Genomic DNA, 16,036 nt, shown 5'->3' with positions numbered 1-16,036 from the left:
CAGCAGTTGTCTCTCTTATGTCTTTCTCTCCCATCAGAATCAGTCGGTTCTGTTTAATAGGTCCCTCAGAAGCAGTTTTCTGACATCTTTTTTCCCCAAGTGCTCCTCCACATAATTAGTCCTAAACAGATGCACATGTGCACACAGTCAGCCCAAACACATTTTCGAGTTGAGTATCCATAACTTTTATTGAATTTTACGACTGTACTACTGTGGTGCAACGTTTCTTTTACTATAGACTACAACTCTGGAAAATCAATAAAGACTTATATTTAATAGTAACATCGGAGGGATTCTGGAAACACCCTGTTGGGGTTAGGTGAACATTCCTGCATGAAAGTTTTCTTAAGATGTCTGAAGTTCATTTTCCAAAAAAGTAGTGACATGGTGCTCCACCCACATGCTCACAGCACATGTCATTTAACTTGCACGTCTCAGTCTACCTCAAAAAGCACATTTTCCTCCTGTGATAATTATGGCTGTGTATTGGCAAGCATCTGGCAATACGATATGTATTATGATACTGTAAACAAAACAATATATTGCAATTAAAATAAGAAATTTAGGAAAACTGTCATAGTATAAAGAACACACCGCCATATGCGACGTAAGTTTTAAAAAAAGGATCTGCATTTGTATTATCAGTGTATCAGTGTCAGGTTACATTTACAACACTGCTATCTAGCAGTTGGGGGTTTAACCACAACCCATCCACTATTAGACACACTGAATGGAAACCTATGGCAATACTACGGGACCCTCTCTGACCTGATCAGTTTGAAAATAACTTGGTCCACATGACCAGGAACCTTGGACTGTATACAGTGTATACTCTATGTGTGTGTATAGTCTATGGCAGGAACTGTGGAGACAGCTAAAAATTACCAACTGCAGAACTTTATATAGTTACAATAAAGGAAGCTTCCAGGGACATTTTCCTGTTGTTTTATAGATGATAGAAGAATAAGTGTACATTCATTGATATTTTACATAATGATGAAGACAACATATAGAGATCTTCAAGGAATGTTCTTGGAACTAATCAAATAAAATGTCATTTTTGGGGAACCTTGGTTACTCAGAGTTGATATTCAGTTGAAAAAATGGTGGTTCATGTTGTCATTAGTGACTTTATGGTGAGCCATTGAAAATCTTTTTAGGTTTGCATGTGCATTTCAAACATAATTTTCAACATTTCTTGTGTATTTTCTTTAACTAAAGGTTGCTCATGGGCTGTGCAGTGCCATTAGTTTTTTGCCATCTGTATGGTTAACATAGTTTGTAAGGTATCCTGAGGTTGAGGCACACAAACCATTGGCGATCCTGATCCCACAGATGCTGTGGCTGCAGCTCCACGAAAGTTCAGTTTTAACAGCTTTTCTTCAAATCTTCATCCATAGCTCAGCCAATGAAGATGGAGTCAGCAGTGGAGGCTCAGCAGGGGGTGGAGACTGCTGTGACTGAGACAGAGAGCCAGCAGATCACCCCGGCACAGATCGCTACTTTGGCACAGGTAACCGATGACGTCAACACTGCTTCCAGTCTGCTTCCAGTTTTTAAAAAAAAAAAAGCTTTGCAGAGAAATACGTGCAAAGTCACATCACTTCTGAATTTCAGGTTTCCATGACAACGGGTCACGCCTCAGCAACAGGTCCCACAGTTACGCTGGTACAGCTTCCCAACGGACAGACGGTTCAGGTCCATGGTGTCATCCAGGCTGCGCAGCCGTCTGTTATCCAGTCCCCACAGGTCCAGGCTGTACAGGTTAATGACACACACACACACACCAAACACACTCAATCCTAGTTTTAGGTGTTTCATATTTAGAAGCTTTGTTTGGGGCATTTGTGTTATTTATTGGTTTGTTTGTTTGTTCCAGATCTCTACCATAGCAGAAAGTGAGGATTCACAGGAGTCAGTAGACAGTGTGACAGACTCTCAGAAGCGCAGAGAGATTCTGTCTCGACGCCCCTCATACAGGTAATTTGTGTGTGTGCTACTTCCTGGAGACCGCTAAGACGTCACTATATCCCATAACCAAATCAAATATTTGATTTGGTCATTTTTTAGCTTGACTATTTACATTTTATAAGGGCATTCACCTTAATCTTATAATATTTTACTATAATAACTAATAGTAATTATAATACATATCCCAGGGTGAAAATTGTATTTAAAAAAAACTTCTTGATTTCTTTTACTTGCTTACAGGGTAATCTGTTATTTTTCATTGTGTCCTTATCCTACTCTTCTCTTCTATAACTTGAAGATTTTGAGCAGTGTTTACTACAAGAGAACCTTATTTATTGTAAACTATGATGATAATTTTGAAGCAAGACACAGCATTTTTTTTTATCTAAGTCTCAAAAAATCTAGTATCTAAAATCTGGATATGAAAAACAGTTTCAACCATGTGCTCTCCTGGCTGTTTTTCAGTGAAAACCAGAAACAGTGAGGATTTGGGATGACTTGGTCATCAAAAAGTGATACTAAAACGTGAAACGTGTGACAACCTCAGCTCTTAACAACACACTAACGCTGCCCAGTAGGTGTTGTGAGTAACTCCCACACTTGTTTGTCCCAATAGGAAAATCCTGAACGACCTTTCATCCGACGCACCGGCTGTCCCTCGTATCGAGGAGGAAAAGGCTGAGGAGGATTCATCTGCTGCTGCTGCCACGCCAGCCATCACCACGGTTACTGTTCCCACACCTATCTACCAGACCAGCAGCGGCCAATACAGTAGGTGATACTTGGTGATTGTCACACCCCATTAGGGATTTTACCGGTCCTACTACTCTTATCAGTCAACACTCCTCATCTGTTTTTTTTATTTCTAAAATGTGTTATTATTTTTTTACATTATTGTTATTATTATTATGAAACTGATGTATAACATGGAAATCACAAAACATAGGTAGGGGGACATTATAAGTGTCTGTAAATAGTCATTGTTCGCCATAACTTTTTAAGGCGATAATATGTCAAGGCTGTGTATCTGTCAGCTTGTTTTGGAGTGTTTCTGCCCCCTAGTAGTCAAAAATAGTTAAATATTCCTTTAAAAACCTAATAAACAGTTGTGGTGATGAATCAGGGCAATGTTTTATTTCACTAGAGTTGCTATTTGGAGTATTTTTTGTTGACAGTGGGTCACATGACCAGTTTGAGCAGGTTATTCATCAAAATATGATGTGATGTGTCACCATAATATAAATAAACCCCATTTCTACTGTTCTTGTTCTTTTCTTTGATTTGATTCATTCTCTCATTTGTTCCCTTTCTCTCCCTCGCCATCTGTTCCTCTCACCAAACACACAGTTGCAATCACACAGGGTGGGGCCATTCAGCTGGCTAATAACGGTACAGATGGAGTCCAGGGCCTTCAGACTCTGACCATGACCAGTGCAGCAGCAGCCGCCCAGCCTGGAGCCACCATCCTCCAGTACGCACAGACCAGCGACGGCCAGCAGATACTGGTTCCCAGTAACCAGGTGGTGGTCCAAGGTGAGAGTGTGCTGTTTTCAGATCGTCTGGATTAAGTGGTGTCTAAAAGGCTGAAGCTGGTGATATCTTTTTCTTCCTAATCATGGTCATTTTCTGCTGTTGTTAGCAAAAACAGACATACTGAAGCTGAAGAAACATTGATTTTCAAAGTAAAATGTAACTTCCACTTTCTGCCAACCACACCTTTCAGCTGCCTCTGGTGACGTCCAGGCCTATCAGATCCGAGCAGCTCCTGCCAGCACAATCGCCCCGGGGGTGGTCATGGCCTCGTCTCCCGCCCTCCCCACCCAGGGCGCTACTGAGGAGGTCACCCGCAAACGGGAAGTCCGCCTCATGAAGAACAGGTATGAATAGAGGGTGGAATCGGTGTCTTTGTTGTTTGTTTGCTTTGCCCACGCTGGTGCCTTTTGTGAAGCTTCATGACCGAAATATGCGCAATGCTAACAGGCCAGGTCGGGCGAGGTAAGTCCCAAATCCTCCTGTGATGAAAAATGAATAAGAAAGACAAATTGTGTCTTGTTCTTCCCACAGAGAGGCAGCCCGCGAATGTCGCAGGAAGAAGAAGGAGTATGTTAAGTGTCTGGAGAACCGAGTGGCTGTCCTGGAGAACCAAAACAAGACACTAATTGAAGAACTTAAAGCACTTAAAGACCTTTACTGCCATAAATCTGAGTAGTTCCTGTCCTGAACACCGAGGTGGGAAAAGTAGCATTTCGGTTCTTTTCAAATACTTTGACTGTTTGATTCTGCCTGCCTGGCCTTCCAGTTTGCACATGGCTGGCTCTTTTTGATGAAGTCGCCCTAATCCAGTTCTGCTTACACTACCTTCTCTTCAGTAGGCTGTCATTACAATACTTTTACAATACACAAAATCGTTACGTTGTCACTACACTGAAAACACCCAGGTCTACCAATGTCTGTTAACCAGGTCTGATGATGACAGTGGCAAAACCTTATAGTCTAAAACCTTAGCTACAGTCCTGTGTAACATCATTAAAGGGTAAAATCAGCTCCTGACACAGGTTAACATGTGGCTTCACACGCCTTTGATTGTGAGCCTGTGTCTAATTGTCGTAGATTTGGCTAATACCCATATAGGTTAGTGTAACACTGTACTCATCACAGTCATTGTAGAGATACGTCACTGTAAAATGAGTGCAGTGAGGCTGAGAAAATGCTGACCTTAAATCTTTCAGAAACAAACGGAACCTCCTTGTGGTTTGTGTAGTTCAAATCTTTCTGGCGCTCATATTTATTCGACCTCATTGGACTCCAGTCGAGCACTTGTGTTTACTATGTAAGCAATAATGGCCGACAAGTTGTCCTTGTAGCATTACCTGCAGTTTAATTTACCTTCCCCTATGTTTTACAGAACTTATGTTTGAGGCATCCTGGTATGTGACTTTACAAGCACCTGCTAAATATTGATAAATGAATACTTTCTGTTGCCATGGTGAAATGGTAACTTTATATTCACAGTGGTGAGTTCAGTGTGACCCAGATTGTAAAATACAATATTTTTGCCTGCTGTTTGGTGCATTTTAGCATATGTTCATACTTCATCCTAAAATAATTTGTACAACAATTAATGACATTTCTGTGGCAGGCAAGCTCAGTCAGTTGCAGTTAAAGGCTTTGAATGAATTGTGAATCTCTACTTGATCCACGCCCTGATGAACGAACCAACGTTCAGAGATACGGCCACTCGTATAGCGGACTCTACAGCTAATTGGGCACAAACAAGTCATTTTTTCTAAGTGTTTTTAAAGATGCTACCAACTGCCGACCTTGAAGGAACAGGAACTCTGTGTGTGTGTGTCAGGAGACAGTGGATGGCTGCAGTCATGTCTCTTAACAACAGGCGCATTATCACATTTTTCAATTCACTTATATTGTTGTTCTGCTTCTCCACAACAGACAGCTGTCAGAGATGCTATAAAATAAGATTATTAGCAGGATGAGGCACACTTTTAAAGAAAGATTGCTTTTACTGCCTGGGGTCCCATTTTTATAGTTTTATATAATATTCCTGTTAGGTATGATTTACATTTTACTCACTCAAATCCAGTAAGGGAGCAACACAAGGGGCCATTTTATCTAAATTATTTGGAAGTGAAAACAAATCTATATGTTAAAGTTATTATGCAGCCTGGTTGCTGTGAAGGAACACTGTACTTAACTGTAGTTCTGCACAAAAGCAAAGCAAAGCACAAGTTTAATGGACACTTGGGTATGTTCATGGTTTAGTTAACTGGGAGTTTGTTTATAACTTCTTGCTCCCGTGGCTCGCTGGGTCCCCAGATATCAGCACTTAACTGAGTGAGTAAAATGTCCTGTAACAGATGACAGTGAAGTCAAAAAGGATGAAAGGAAGATCCAAGTTGTACAAAAATGCACATTATTGAGAACACCACAGACTTCATGTTATTGTGCCACACTGTCAGTTTCCATGACATTTAATTTTTTCAGTGTTTTCTAATATTGTGTCTGTTTTGCGATGTTTGTTAAATGGTGGTAAAATATGGGTGGCAACAACATGTGAGATTGCAGGGCCATTTTTTTGAAGGGGGCTGCCCATTGTTCTGAAACCCTAATAGTTCAAAAAATGTCCTGTTGTAAAAACAGCCTGTTGTTATAAAATACACACTGGCCCTGGAGTTTCTTGCCCTTAATGTATTTTATTTATTTGACAGGGACAGTGCACAGCTTCTTAGCTGTACTAGCTGTGACGTTGTGAAACAGCCGCAGTTTGATTAGGTTTACGCACCAACACTACTTGGTCAGGGTAAGGAAAAGTAACTACATTAGTTATGTCAGTTAAGTGCATAAGTTAAATTACATTATGTATGTGATGTAAGTTAAATACATTACTTAAGTTATACCATGCTGGTATTTTCAGAGCAACGGGCATTTGTTTTCTGGCTGTCAGACAAATGGACTTTCGATCCAATGGTACATTTTTGGATCTATTGGGGTTTCAGAATAATGCAAGTAAACCTGGCTGCTACCAGGTACTCCTCAAATAAAAGGCCATTGGAGCAATGGCATGGCACTTTTTGAACATGTAGCAGATTGGATTCTTGGTGAAATATACAGAAGATAGGCTGCAATTATTAGTTTAACACTAATAATGGAAGAAATACGTTGTGTTGAAAAGAGATCCCTTTTGTGGGACTGTGTGTAGTTTTTGAGAAGATACGTGTACGTATTCGTATAACGTCTGTTTATTTTTTATATTACTGTACATAGACTCTACAGCATGTGTAGACCTTGTGTATTTCTGTTTATTTGATATGAAATATGTTCTTATGGCTTGCATGAAACCAACTTTGCATATTTGTAACATACATCAATGAATAATAGAAGACAATGTATTTGTGTATTCATGTAATCCACCAGGCCTACCACCGTCATGGCAGCTAAGTGTATGAGAAAAGGCCTTTGCTGGAGATGTTTTATTTTGGAGTGTTGTACTCTGTTTAGGATTGACTGTGAGTTTTTAGAGAAGAGCGAGTCTGTTGGGGTGGACAACAAAACAATTTTTTATAATTTTCTTCTTTTTTTTTAACTGCACAACGAACCCTTTGGTTGCTTTAAAATCAGCCACACATGTTCTTAACTGGAGATGTATTTTTAGCTCATAGGCCTAGAGAAATGGCTGCATCAGTAACTGTTCCAGTCAATCAAATGAATGAAAGCACAATTCTTCTTTCCACTAGAACGTGGTAAGATACATGTGAGTTAGTTAATCCTCAACCCAAGTATTGGCTTCCATTACAAATGGAAACTAACTCTAATCCCCTCAAACAAAAATATTTAACATTTTTGGGGTGTGATTTTGTTACAGAAACTCCAAATTCCTAATTTTTCCTCCACTGTTGATTTGTGAATCTTAATTATTGAGTTGGAGTTGTATCCTGGTAACTTCTGTTTCTGAGCACCATCAAAGTTTATTCGTGCCCTTGGAAACAGCAGTTTAACTTAACTCAAGGTCCACTTGCTGTAATAGCTTTGGCCAATGCTTCAGCTGATGGAGTAAACTCAGGTGTCGTAACATCACAGCGTACCATATGGGCGTGAGATAGTAACCCCTGTCTCTGTTCAGAGACGGTTGGTTTGTTGGGTTGAAAGCTGGGGAAGCTAGTAAGTGGACATTGAGTTAACATTTTGACTACAAATCTATTTCTGTGTTTCAGAACCTCAATCATGTGGTGAGTAAATTTTGGGGCATTAATGGTCACTCTAACAATTAGAGTGTGTTCCTTAAAATAGGTTTGTTTTGTATTACTTTTTAAAAGATCTTCAGTTCATGGTAGCTCTGCCAGTTTTATTTTTCTAGTTTAAAACATTTTGATATTGTACAGTATACAGTATGTATTTGTAATGTATAGAGGATTAAAGGGTTGAATCAGCAAAAGGAATCATGCAGCACCTCATACTAATTTAGAAGGCTTTGAATGAATCATCACCCACAGCACGTTAGCATGTAGCTGTACATGTTGTCCCTGTTTTGCCGTCCTACCTGTCACAGCTTTAAGTTTAGAGACATAACAAAATGCAGAGGTAATCTTTGGAGTCTGACAAACCACACCTTTGGTCTTGCTGATTGTAAAGCTTATTATTTTAGAGGATAAAATCACTATTTAGTATCAGTGCCGGGGGTTTACAGCGTGCGTAGGGCTGGGTAGCGCTCCAAACCTTTAGATACCAGTGCCATCAGATACTTGAGATAAAAACTTTTGTAAGTATATTCTGAAAAAAAAAAAAAATCATGTTCACCTCTTGTAATTCACACATCCAGTGCTGGTGCTGAAAAGAAAATCTAGTAATACTCTTTTTCTGTTGATTTAATATAGTGAGCTCAACTTTGTGATGTGATTACACAATATCTTTCCAACAAAACCAAAAGTGTTTTCATTTCTGTGCCAGAATAGTTTATTACCCACGAGCCTCATTTCTGCATGAAACAGATTGATTTCTATGTGTGTAAAAGTATATATATACATATATATATATATATATCATTTCTAGAACAGTAATAATAACATTTTTCTAACTTTTAATGTGATCAGTTTATATATTGCCACTTTTACAAGTTATCAATTTAAAATGCCATGTATTGTATAGTATCTTGTGGAGACAAGGTAACTAAATGATGCATTATGTACTTTGTTTAAACATCGTTACATTATAAAACTATACCAGCCCATTATTTAAAGTGCTGTTACTCTGACATTACATCACTCTTTTGTAAACACTTGCTATGTCGCAATAAACTGCTCTTGAAGATTGTTATGTATTTTATTGCTAATCAATCAATCGGATGAACAATCCATTCATGACACACGTTGAGAAAATTTATACATGTAAAAAAAACTACTTTCCAATTGCTCTGTGTTTTATATAGTGGGTGATCGCATGACATTTACTATTCTATCTTACAGTTTAGTACATTTAATTATGTGTACAACGGTCCATTTTTTAAAAACTTAGAGATTCCACACATGTATTAAAATAGTCTGCTTGAAACAACAATGGGTGTCTGATATGTTCAAAAAAATGTGTTCATTTCTATAGTTTTTGTGCAGGACACAAGATGTCTCCTTCATTGTATAGTCCATTTTCTGTGTATGTGCACTGGCGGATTCAAGTTTCTACATCACACTATATCTACATCATCATACATAATTCTGCACAGTGAAGCTCAAATTGTAGAACTGGGTTACCATTTGTTCACATTAAAAGACATTTACATTCTGTCAGGTAGTTAAATCTGTAGCAATGTATCATATTTTATACAGTGATCATAGGTTTTGTTTGTAAAGTCTTTATTTGCAAAGTAACTAGCAATTATACCTGTCATATAGTAATATAAAAAGTACAATATAAAAGTACAATATTACTCCCTTTGAGTAGTAGGACATGTGTTAATGTTAACATAGATATTTCATTATATAGTATATATATTTTATATTAAGAAAAAATAAGAAGTACAAGACATATCTCTCATATAGCTTGAATGGGAGGGGGTGCACTGATTGACAGGTAGATAGTGCAATAGAGGACGGGCTTCTGTTTTCACTGTCAAAAAAGGGTGTGGATCGGTGATGATACAAAAATAGCGTTGTAAATACATTTCATCGGTTTAAATCGTCTCCAACAGGCAGCTCGGTTAACCAATGAGACACGTTAAGGGGTCCTTGTTGTGATTTCTCAGCCAATGGGAGTGAATGGAATTACTAGGTGGGCGGGGCTACAACACATCCGTGCCAAGTAGTGCTGTTTGTGAACTCCTCAACAGATGGCGGCGGCGGCGGGGCGTACATCCAGCACAAATCTGACGGGGTGGAGGCTCTGATGGGGGGGAGTCCGGGCCAGCTACCACAGTTGGTTGTCTAATGAGGAACAGGGATAAGGCCTGGTCAGTCTGACCTCATTGAGAATTTCTTGCCTACAGTCTTGGATTTTTCTCTTTTTTCCTCGGTTTTCTACCGGAGGCCGCAGAGACCTCGGGCTAGATTTGTCTCCACACCGATCCGAGTGCGAGAAGACATCCGTGGGGTTGTTTGGAAAGTCCCATGAAATGTGTTTACCAGAATTTGGCGGTTTGAGGTTATAACATGTTTATTTCGTAGAGTAAATAGTGTTTACACGATAGCAAAAAAAAGTGGAATTAATGTGGAGTAGGAAAAAAAAGTTCATGAGAAAAGCTAACTAGTTAGCTACCTAGCAGCGAAACTCTAGCATGTTGAATGAATGAATGAATGAATTTCCGACCACCTGCATTTAACAGCTTCTTGTTACTACAACAAGACGTCGAATATTGCATAAAAGGGCACGTATTTTGTACAACAGAGTGAGCCTGTCTGGCTAACTCTTGTTTTTACTATTCCACTAACGCTACATACCCACAAATGGACAGGAATGCGACTCCTGGGAGTTGGTGGACAGCGGCGATTTAGCACGCAGAGATAGTGTCGTGCTAATACTGACTATAGCCTGGTAATGTTTATGAGACTGGGGGGGAGCTAACTTTAGCTAGCTACAAATATTTGCACTACTCGGACTTGGCTGCGAAAGTGTGAAGCGTACGCCCGGTTTGGGATGGGGAATACGGTGTCATGCTGCGTCTCTCCCGAGTCCAGCCCCAAGCTACCGTCGAGACAACCGGCAGAGCGGCTGGAGGAGCTGCAGACCAGCACCGAAGTGAGCGATGACAACACGGTGCCCTATCTGCAGCATATAAGCGACAGAGAGGTCCCCGATGGTAGGTGTCTGTCTGATACCCTCCACACCTGGGATGGGTTTTCCTTAACTGTGTTTGAGCCCTTGAAGCGTCACACCCAGTGTTGTTTGTTTAAAGGGACGTTTCACCTGAATACACACACACACACACACACAGTGAGGAAGCTCCCTCATATGACCCGCCTTCACTAATATTGACACACAGAGTCAATCTTTAGTGCAACGACATACAGCAACTTGATGGTATAATCTCTTTTTTTACAACAGCAAGGAAATGTACACACAGACACTTTGGCTGTTGCCAAGTTGCCGGACGGGTTTATTGCCATCCTGCTGCCAGCAGTGCGATGATGATGATGATGATGATGATAACATTCTTGGCACTCTTTAGTTGGGCACTGCATCATGTTGATCACACTGGTGTCACATTACCAAGGCAGCCATTAACAATGAAAACAAGCCCCACATCTTTTTGTAAGCCACAGTAACCACTCAGCAATGAGCCATAAAAACAAGCCCTTCATCATTACTGTCATTTTTTCCCCCTACCACACTTGTATTTATTATTGAGTGTGGTTGGGGGGGATTAAGTAGAAATTGAAAGAGACCACGGCATAACCGGAACAACCAATATTTTATTACCAAGTGTGTGTACCTGTGAACAAACTGCATCTTCCGATGTGCTACTCGGTGACATTGATTGGCCATCACCGTGCCCACTGTTACATAGTCAAAGTGTAAATTAAGGCAGGTTTAAGGTTAATTAAGATTAGCGAATTGGCCGTGTCTTCAGAGTTTCTTTTGCACACGCTGTGATCTCCTGCTGTGATACAAACCCCGGATCGACAAAGCAGCTCAGATATTTCTGTGTGATAGCCCTGAGCTCAGTTTTGTACCATCAGTCCTGGCGTCGCCACTCCTCATTGACTCCCAGATATGCACAATGTTCATTCCATTCATGTTGTGGGCTAACGTGTGTGAGTGCAGTTTGGAGAGACCAGCTGCTGGCAGAGCGAGGGTCAGAATGTGTCCAGCAGCCCTTTCTACATTCCCCGTGTCTCTTCTTGCTGTCCTCACTACACAAATGCTGCCATCACTTAATCCCCTGTGCTTTATGTAATGTGCTGCTCTGTTTGCACAGATTTGGATAAAGGACCCAAGTCTCTTAAGTCACGCTTTACCAACCAGTGCAGTCGTTACACTTCTGTCTGTAAAGTATCTTAATGTCCACAAGCAGTTAGCATACTACAGGAGCTACTAATAAGTCTACAATGTAAACTAAGCATACTGGACAGTGTCCAAAAATAAAGTCCTGTTTGTCAGCCAAAACAATGTAATTGTTTACATGCATTTGCCTTAATGTAATAGTATAAGTTTATATTTTGGACAAAAGGCAAATTGGATTTGAAATGAAACTGCCATTGTGAAGGTGAAATTCTGACATTTGAGCCTTTTTATAGGCAGTCCACTGGACAGGCCACAAGTTATCAATTCATCTTGAGTCTTGGTTGGTGGTTGGTGTCGAGTCTTTCACAGTCTCCAGCCTACAGCCATAATCAGACAGCTGATATCGTCCTGCCTGGGAAGGCTCTGCCAAGTGTGTACTGCAGCCGCCTTCACTTCCTGCTCGTCTCTGAGCCTTTTTGTTGTGAGGTCGCTTTCTGCACAAATCCGTTGACTCATGTTTCATTATTTCATCATAATGGATAATGACAATTTACAGAATTCTATCAGTGCGTTGATAGCTATGTCAGCTAAGTGCTTCCTGTTTTCTCCTTTGGCTTCATCCCTACCCAGGACTGGGGGTTGAGCAGCACGCAGAGTGCTTTTGTTGACAGATTGTCATTATAAAGCGCTTACATACACTTCTTGTTTTCTCAGAGCTGGCCCTGGAGTCTAACCCGTCGGACCACGCCCGAGCGAGCACCATCTTCCTCAGCAAGTCCCAGACAGACGGTGAGCAATCCTAACATGACACACACACACACACAGCAGGGATTCACATTAAATGGCTTCCCTAAAATCCATTTGAGGAACAAACACACCTAAACACATGATTTAGTGTATGTAGAATATTAAGAGAGATATGGTTTCAGAAGTTAATTCTGTACTACATTGTTTTTCTGTTGATGCAGTTATCTAATCCTAGGCCATGTTTTTATAGTTGTTGCAGTCCTGACAGTGAGGTTAAAATGTTCATGACCTAATTCACTGTAGAGCTTGATTAAGTTGTGCGCATCACACAGCCACTGGTGCCACAGGCATCTCTAACAATCAAGTCGATAGGTGATTATAACAGGTTCTTTCTATACTTGGACTCTTTTAGATGTCTTTACTTAGCAGTAAGGAAACAGTCACAAAAAATGTAAAAAATCATGTATAATACTTCATTTGAGTCTGTACTTACCTTGTTTTATAAGACAGTGAGTTCAGTACTGAGCACTCTTCAATTCTTCTGGCTGGGCTTTATTGAACATCTTTCTTCCTTTACAGTACGAGACAAGAGGAAAAGCAACCACATAAATCATATCAGTCATGTAAGTGTCAAAATGAAAAAGTTGATTATAAATGTAATTGTGGAATATGTATGCTATATTCTCCTTACTGACCTGGTGGTGAGTTCACACTGTATAATGGGCAGTTAAGGTTTCTCCTCTTAGTAGATATTTTGTGTTTGCATTTAGTATCTCTATATTTGCAAATGTTTGTATCAAATTCAGAATGCCATGCAAGTACTCAGTGTTAATCTAGAATTGTATTGCTGTCAGTGTAGAAAAACCCATGGACCACTATTCAGAAAAGTGGAACCAGTCTAAAGAAACGCAGCCATCAAGACTGACTGTGTGATTTCAATGTCTCAAGGTATCTCCTGGTCCACTGTCAAAGAAATACAGCTCCTGTTCCACAATCTTCATAGACGACAACACCGTCAGCCAGCCAAACCTCAAAAGCACAATCAAATGGTGAGAGCCTTTCACACACACAGAAACACACAGTGCGTGCTGTCCAATAGTCCCTCATTTCACATGGGAAAATCCTGTTACATCACAGCGTGGTAATCCTAAAGTAATACTTGATGGATGCATGACTTAAACAGATGTTCTCATGCCTAATTTAGGACTCCTCTCTAATGACATTATTTTAGTCAATCTGAATCACATTTCACAAGGATTATCTCGTAAAATACTAAGCTGTCAAACACTAACCCACACTTTTTTTTAATTTTCCCTTTTCTTTCTTTCTCCAGTGTCACGTTAGCAATATACTACCACATCAAAAACAGGTAGGTGTACATGTACATTTTTGTGGAACATTATGTCACCAGAACTGGTTTGTGCGTGAAGTATGTTGACAGATGTGTTATGTGTTCTTCAGGGACTCAGACAGGTCACTGGACATCTTTGATGAGAAGTTGCACCCCTTATCAGTGAGTATGTTGATGAGATTTCCTCAAAGTAACAATGAGTTCTGCTCCCATCAGCAAAACAGATGAATGAAAAGTAATTCTTTCAAGCTAGTTTTGATTCATTAAGTCTTTAATTATGAACTAATTAATTATTATTTAGTCCGACCAGTCAGTCGGCCTGAGCAACTTTAAGATGTTGCTTTATTTGCATTTACTTACTTGTTGAATCAACAACTGGAGAACCATGACCATATACCATACACCAAGATAACAAATGAGAAGAGTACAGCCATGTGAGACACAGTGGTGTCCCGATATCAAACTGGGCTCTGTGTGGTGACAGTTGTACCCACTTACAGGGGTCGTTTAAACTGAGATTTTACTGGACTGACCTGGTATTGAGGGCTATCTCCCAAGACCCTGGGAACAGAAAAAATATTAACAGTATTTGTAAGTAGTGCATCATTAAAGTGGATGTGATTCACTGGCTAAAAAAAAAAACAAGAAGGGGAAAAAAAGTAATTTGTCATTCTCTCTTGTGGTCTTTTCTAAGTGGTTTCTATTCAGTTATAGACTTGTGGTAATGAGGCATGAGTGGTGTCTCATTTCACAATGAAGTTGTTTTAAAGCCGACCATAGCTCAATTTTTGGAGGGCCACTCCAAACTGAAGATGACATCGAATAGAGGGCACGGTTAAGAGGAACATTTGGGGCAAACTCAATATCAGTGTTGACAGTCTCACAAGTGCCTTTCACATGAAACAAACATTACTAAATGTCTGCTTGCAACAAGCATGTTTGTGGCCTTGTATATAGAAGGAAAGTTCTGATGTTTTTTCCAGAAATGTGGATATTCTCCCTGTACGGGTTGTGCTGTCTCTGCACTCGCTGCCCCTACAGCTTTATAATTAAACATGATGTTTACATAAATAGTTTCAGACATCAGACATATATCAAGAGAAGAATGGAGAAGCATATCATTCTCGATGAATTCATAACCGTACTTGCTTCGCTCAGACGTGTATGTGTGAACTGTTTATCCCATACAGAGAGAGCCAGTGCCAGACGACTACAACCGTGTAGACCCAGAACACAAACTGATCTACCGCTTCGTCAGAACACTCTTCAGCGCTGCACAGCTCACAGCAGAATGTGCCATTGTCACTCTAGTAAGTCTGTCTCTGTAATACTGGGTAGTACACACTTAATTTGGCTTTAACCAATAGATTGTTAGAATAATGATTTTATTGTTGGAATCCTGGGAATCAATGTAGAGATTAATAGGTTTTAGTTGAGTGCAACATTCTTTTTAGGCCTTTTGGCCCTGCAGAGAATGAAACTCTTAGAGCACCTCTCAGTTTTGCTGGGAAAAGTGCATATTTAATAACACAGAGCTTTGGTATGAGCTACACAGTCTTGAATGACATCAGACACATTTGAGTCTAGAAGATGTTATTGTGGAGGTTTTAGAACCCCATATATAACCCTGTTGAAACCCTGTCTGAAATCTATCAAGACACTGAAACTACATTTGGTAAAGTGTATGGTAGAGAATGTAGTTAGTGGTGGAGTACATGGAAATAAATACTGTGCTATTACTACAAACTAGTCACCAGAGGGCAGTACACTCTTGCAAACTGACATGTCCCAAATAACACAAATGACACTTGTCAGGTGAGTGTCTGTGTTATGATCACACAAAAAAAGCATTTGAGGCTTGGAGTAGACGGATTCTTGGTTGCATTAGAATTGTGATTTTTACGAGACAGATCTCACAGGTTTGAATTTAACATTTCTGTCTTTTTAACACAATTTTACCAAGTGAGGTGCAGAGGCAAAAATGCATTAAAATGTTCTATTTTCAAAATGTTTTTTTTTTTT

The 16,036-nt window shown here is 39.9% G+C and overlaps 2 protein-coding genes across 2 annotated transcripts in view; both read left to right on the top strand.

Moving 5' to 3' along the window:
• creb1b (cAMP responsive element binding protein 1b) overlaps positions 1-8,989 on the top strand; it is an 11,905-nt gene extending 2,916 nt beyond the window's left edge. The window contains exons 2-8 of the mRNA XM_035676899.1: positions 1,401-1,513; positions 1,618-1,764; positions 1,880-1,980; positions 2,588-2,742; positions 3,319-3,504; positions 3,695-3,848; positions 4,036-8,989. Of these exons, the coding sequence (XP_035532792.1) occupies positions 1,409-1,513; positions 1,618-1,764; positions 1,880-1,980; positions 2,588-2,742; positions 3,319-3,504; positions 3,695-3,848; positions 4,036-4,180 (993 nt within the window). The 5' untranslated portion in view covers positions 1,401-1,408 and the 3' untranslated portion in view covers positions 4,181-8,989. The remainder of the gene's footprint in view (positions 1-1,400; positions 1,514-1,617; positions 1,765-1,879; positions 1,981-2,587; positions 2,743-3,318; positions 3,505-3,694; positions 3,849-4,035) is intronic.
• Positions 8,990-9,783: 794 nt separating this feature from the next.
• The window catches only part of ccnyl1 (cyclin Y-like 1), a gene marked incomplete in the record, with an annotated part of 9,944 nt that continues 3,691 nt past the window's right edge, over positions 9,784-16,036 (top strand). Inside the window, 7 exon segments of the mRNA XM_035676383.1 lie at positions 9,784-10,771; positions 12,631-12,705; positions 13,243-13,286; positions 13,612-13,712; positions 13,997-14,032; positions 14,125-14,176; positions 15,205-15,324. Of these exon segments, the coding sequence (XP_035532276.1) occupies positions 10,609-10,771; positions 12,631-12,705; positions 13,243-13,286; positions 13,612-13,712; positions 13,997-14,032; positions 14,125-14,176; positions 15,205-15,324 (591 nt within the window).

Source organism: Morone saxatilis, unplaced genomic scaffold (genome assembly GCF_004916995.1).
Source record: "Morone saxatilis isolate NCDOM2014 unplaced genomic scaffold, NCSU_SB_2.0 Contig5, whole genome shotgun sequence".
In the NCBI taxonomy this organism is placed as follows: Eukaryota; Metazoa; Chordata; class Actinopteri; family Moronidae; genus Morone; species Morone saxatilis.
This window is presented reverse-complemented; position numbering and strand designations above follow the sequence as displayed.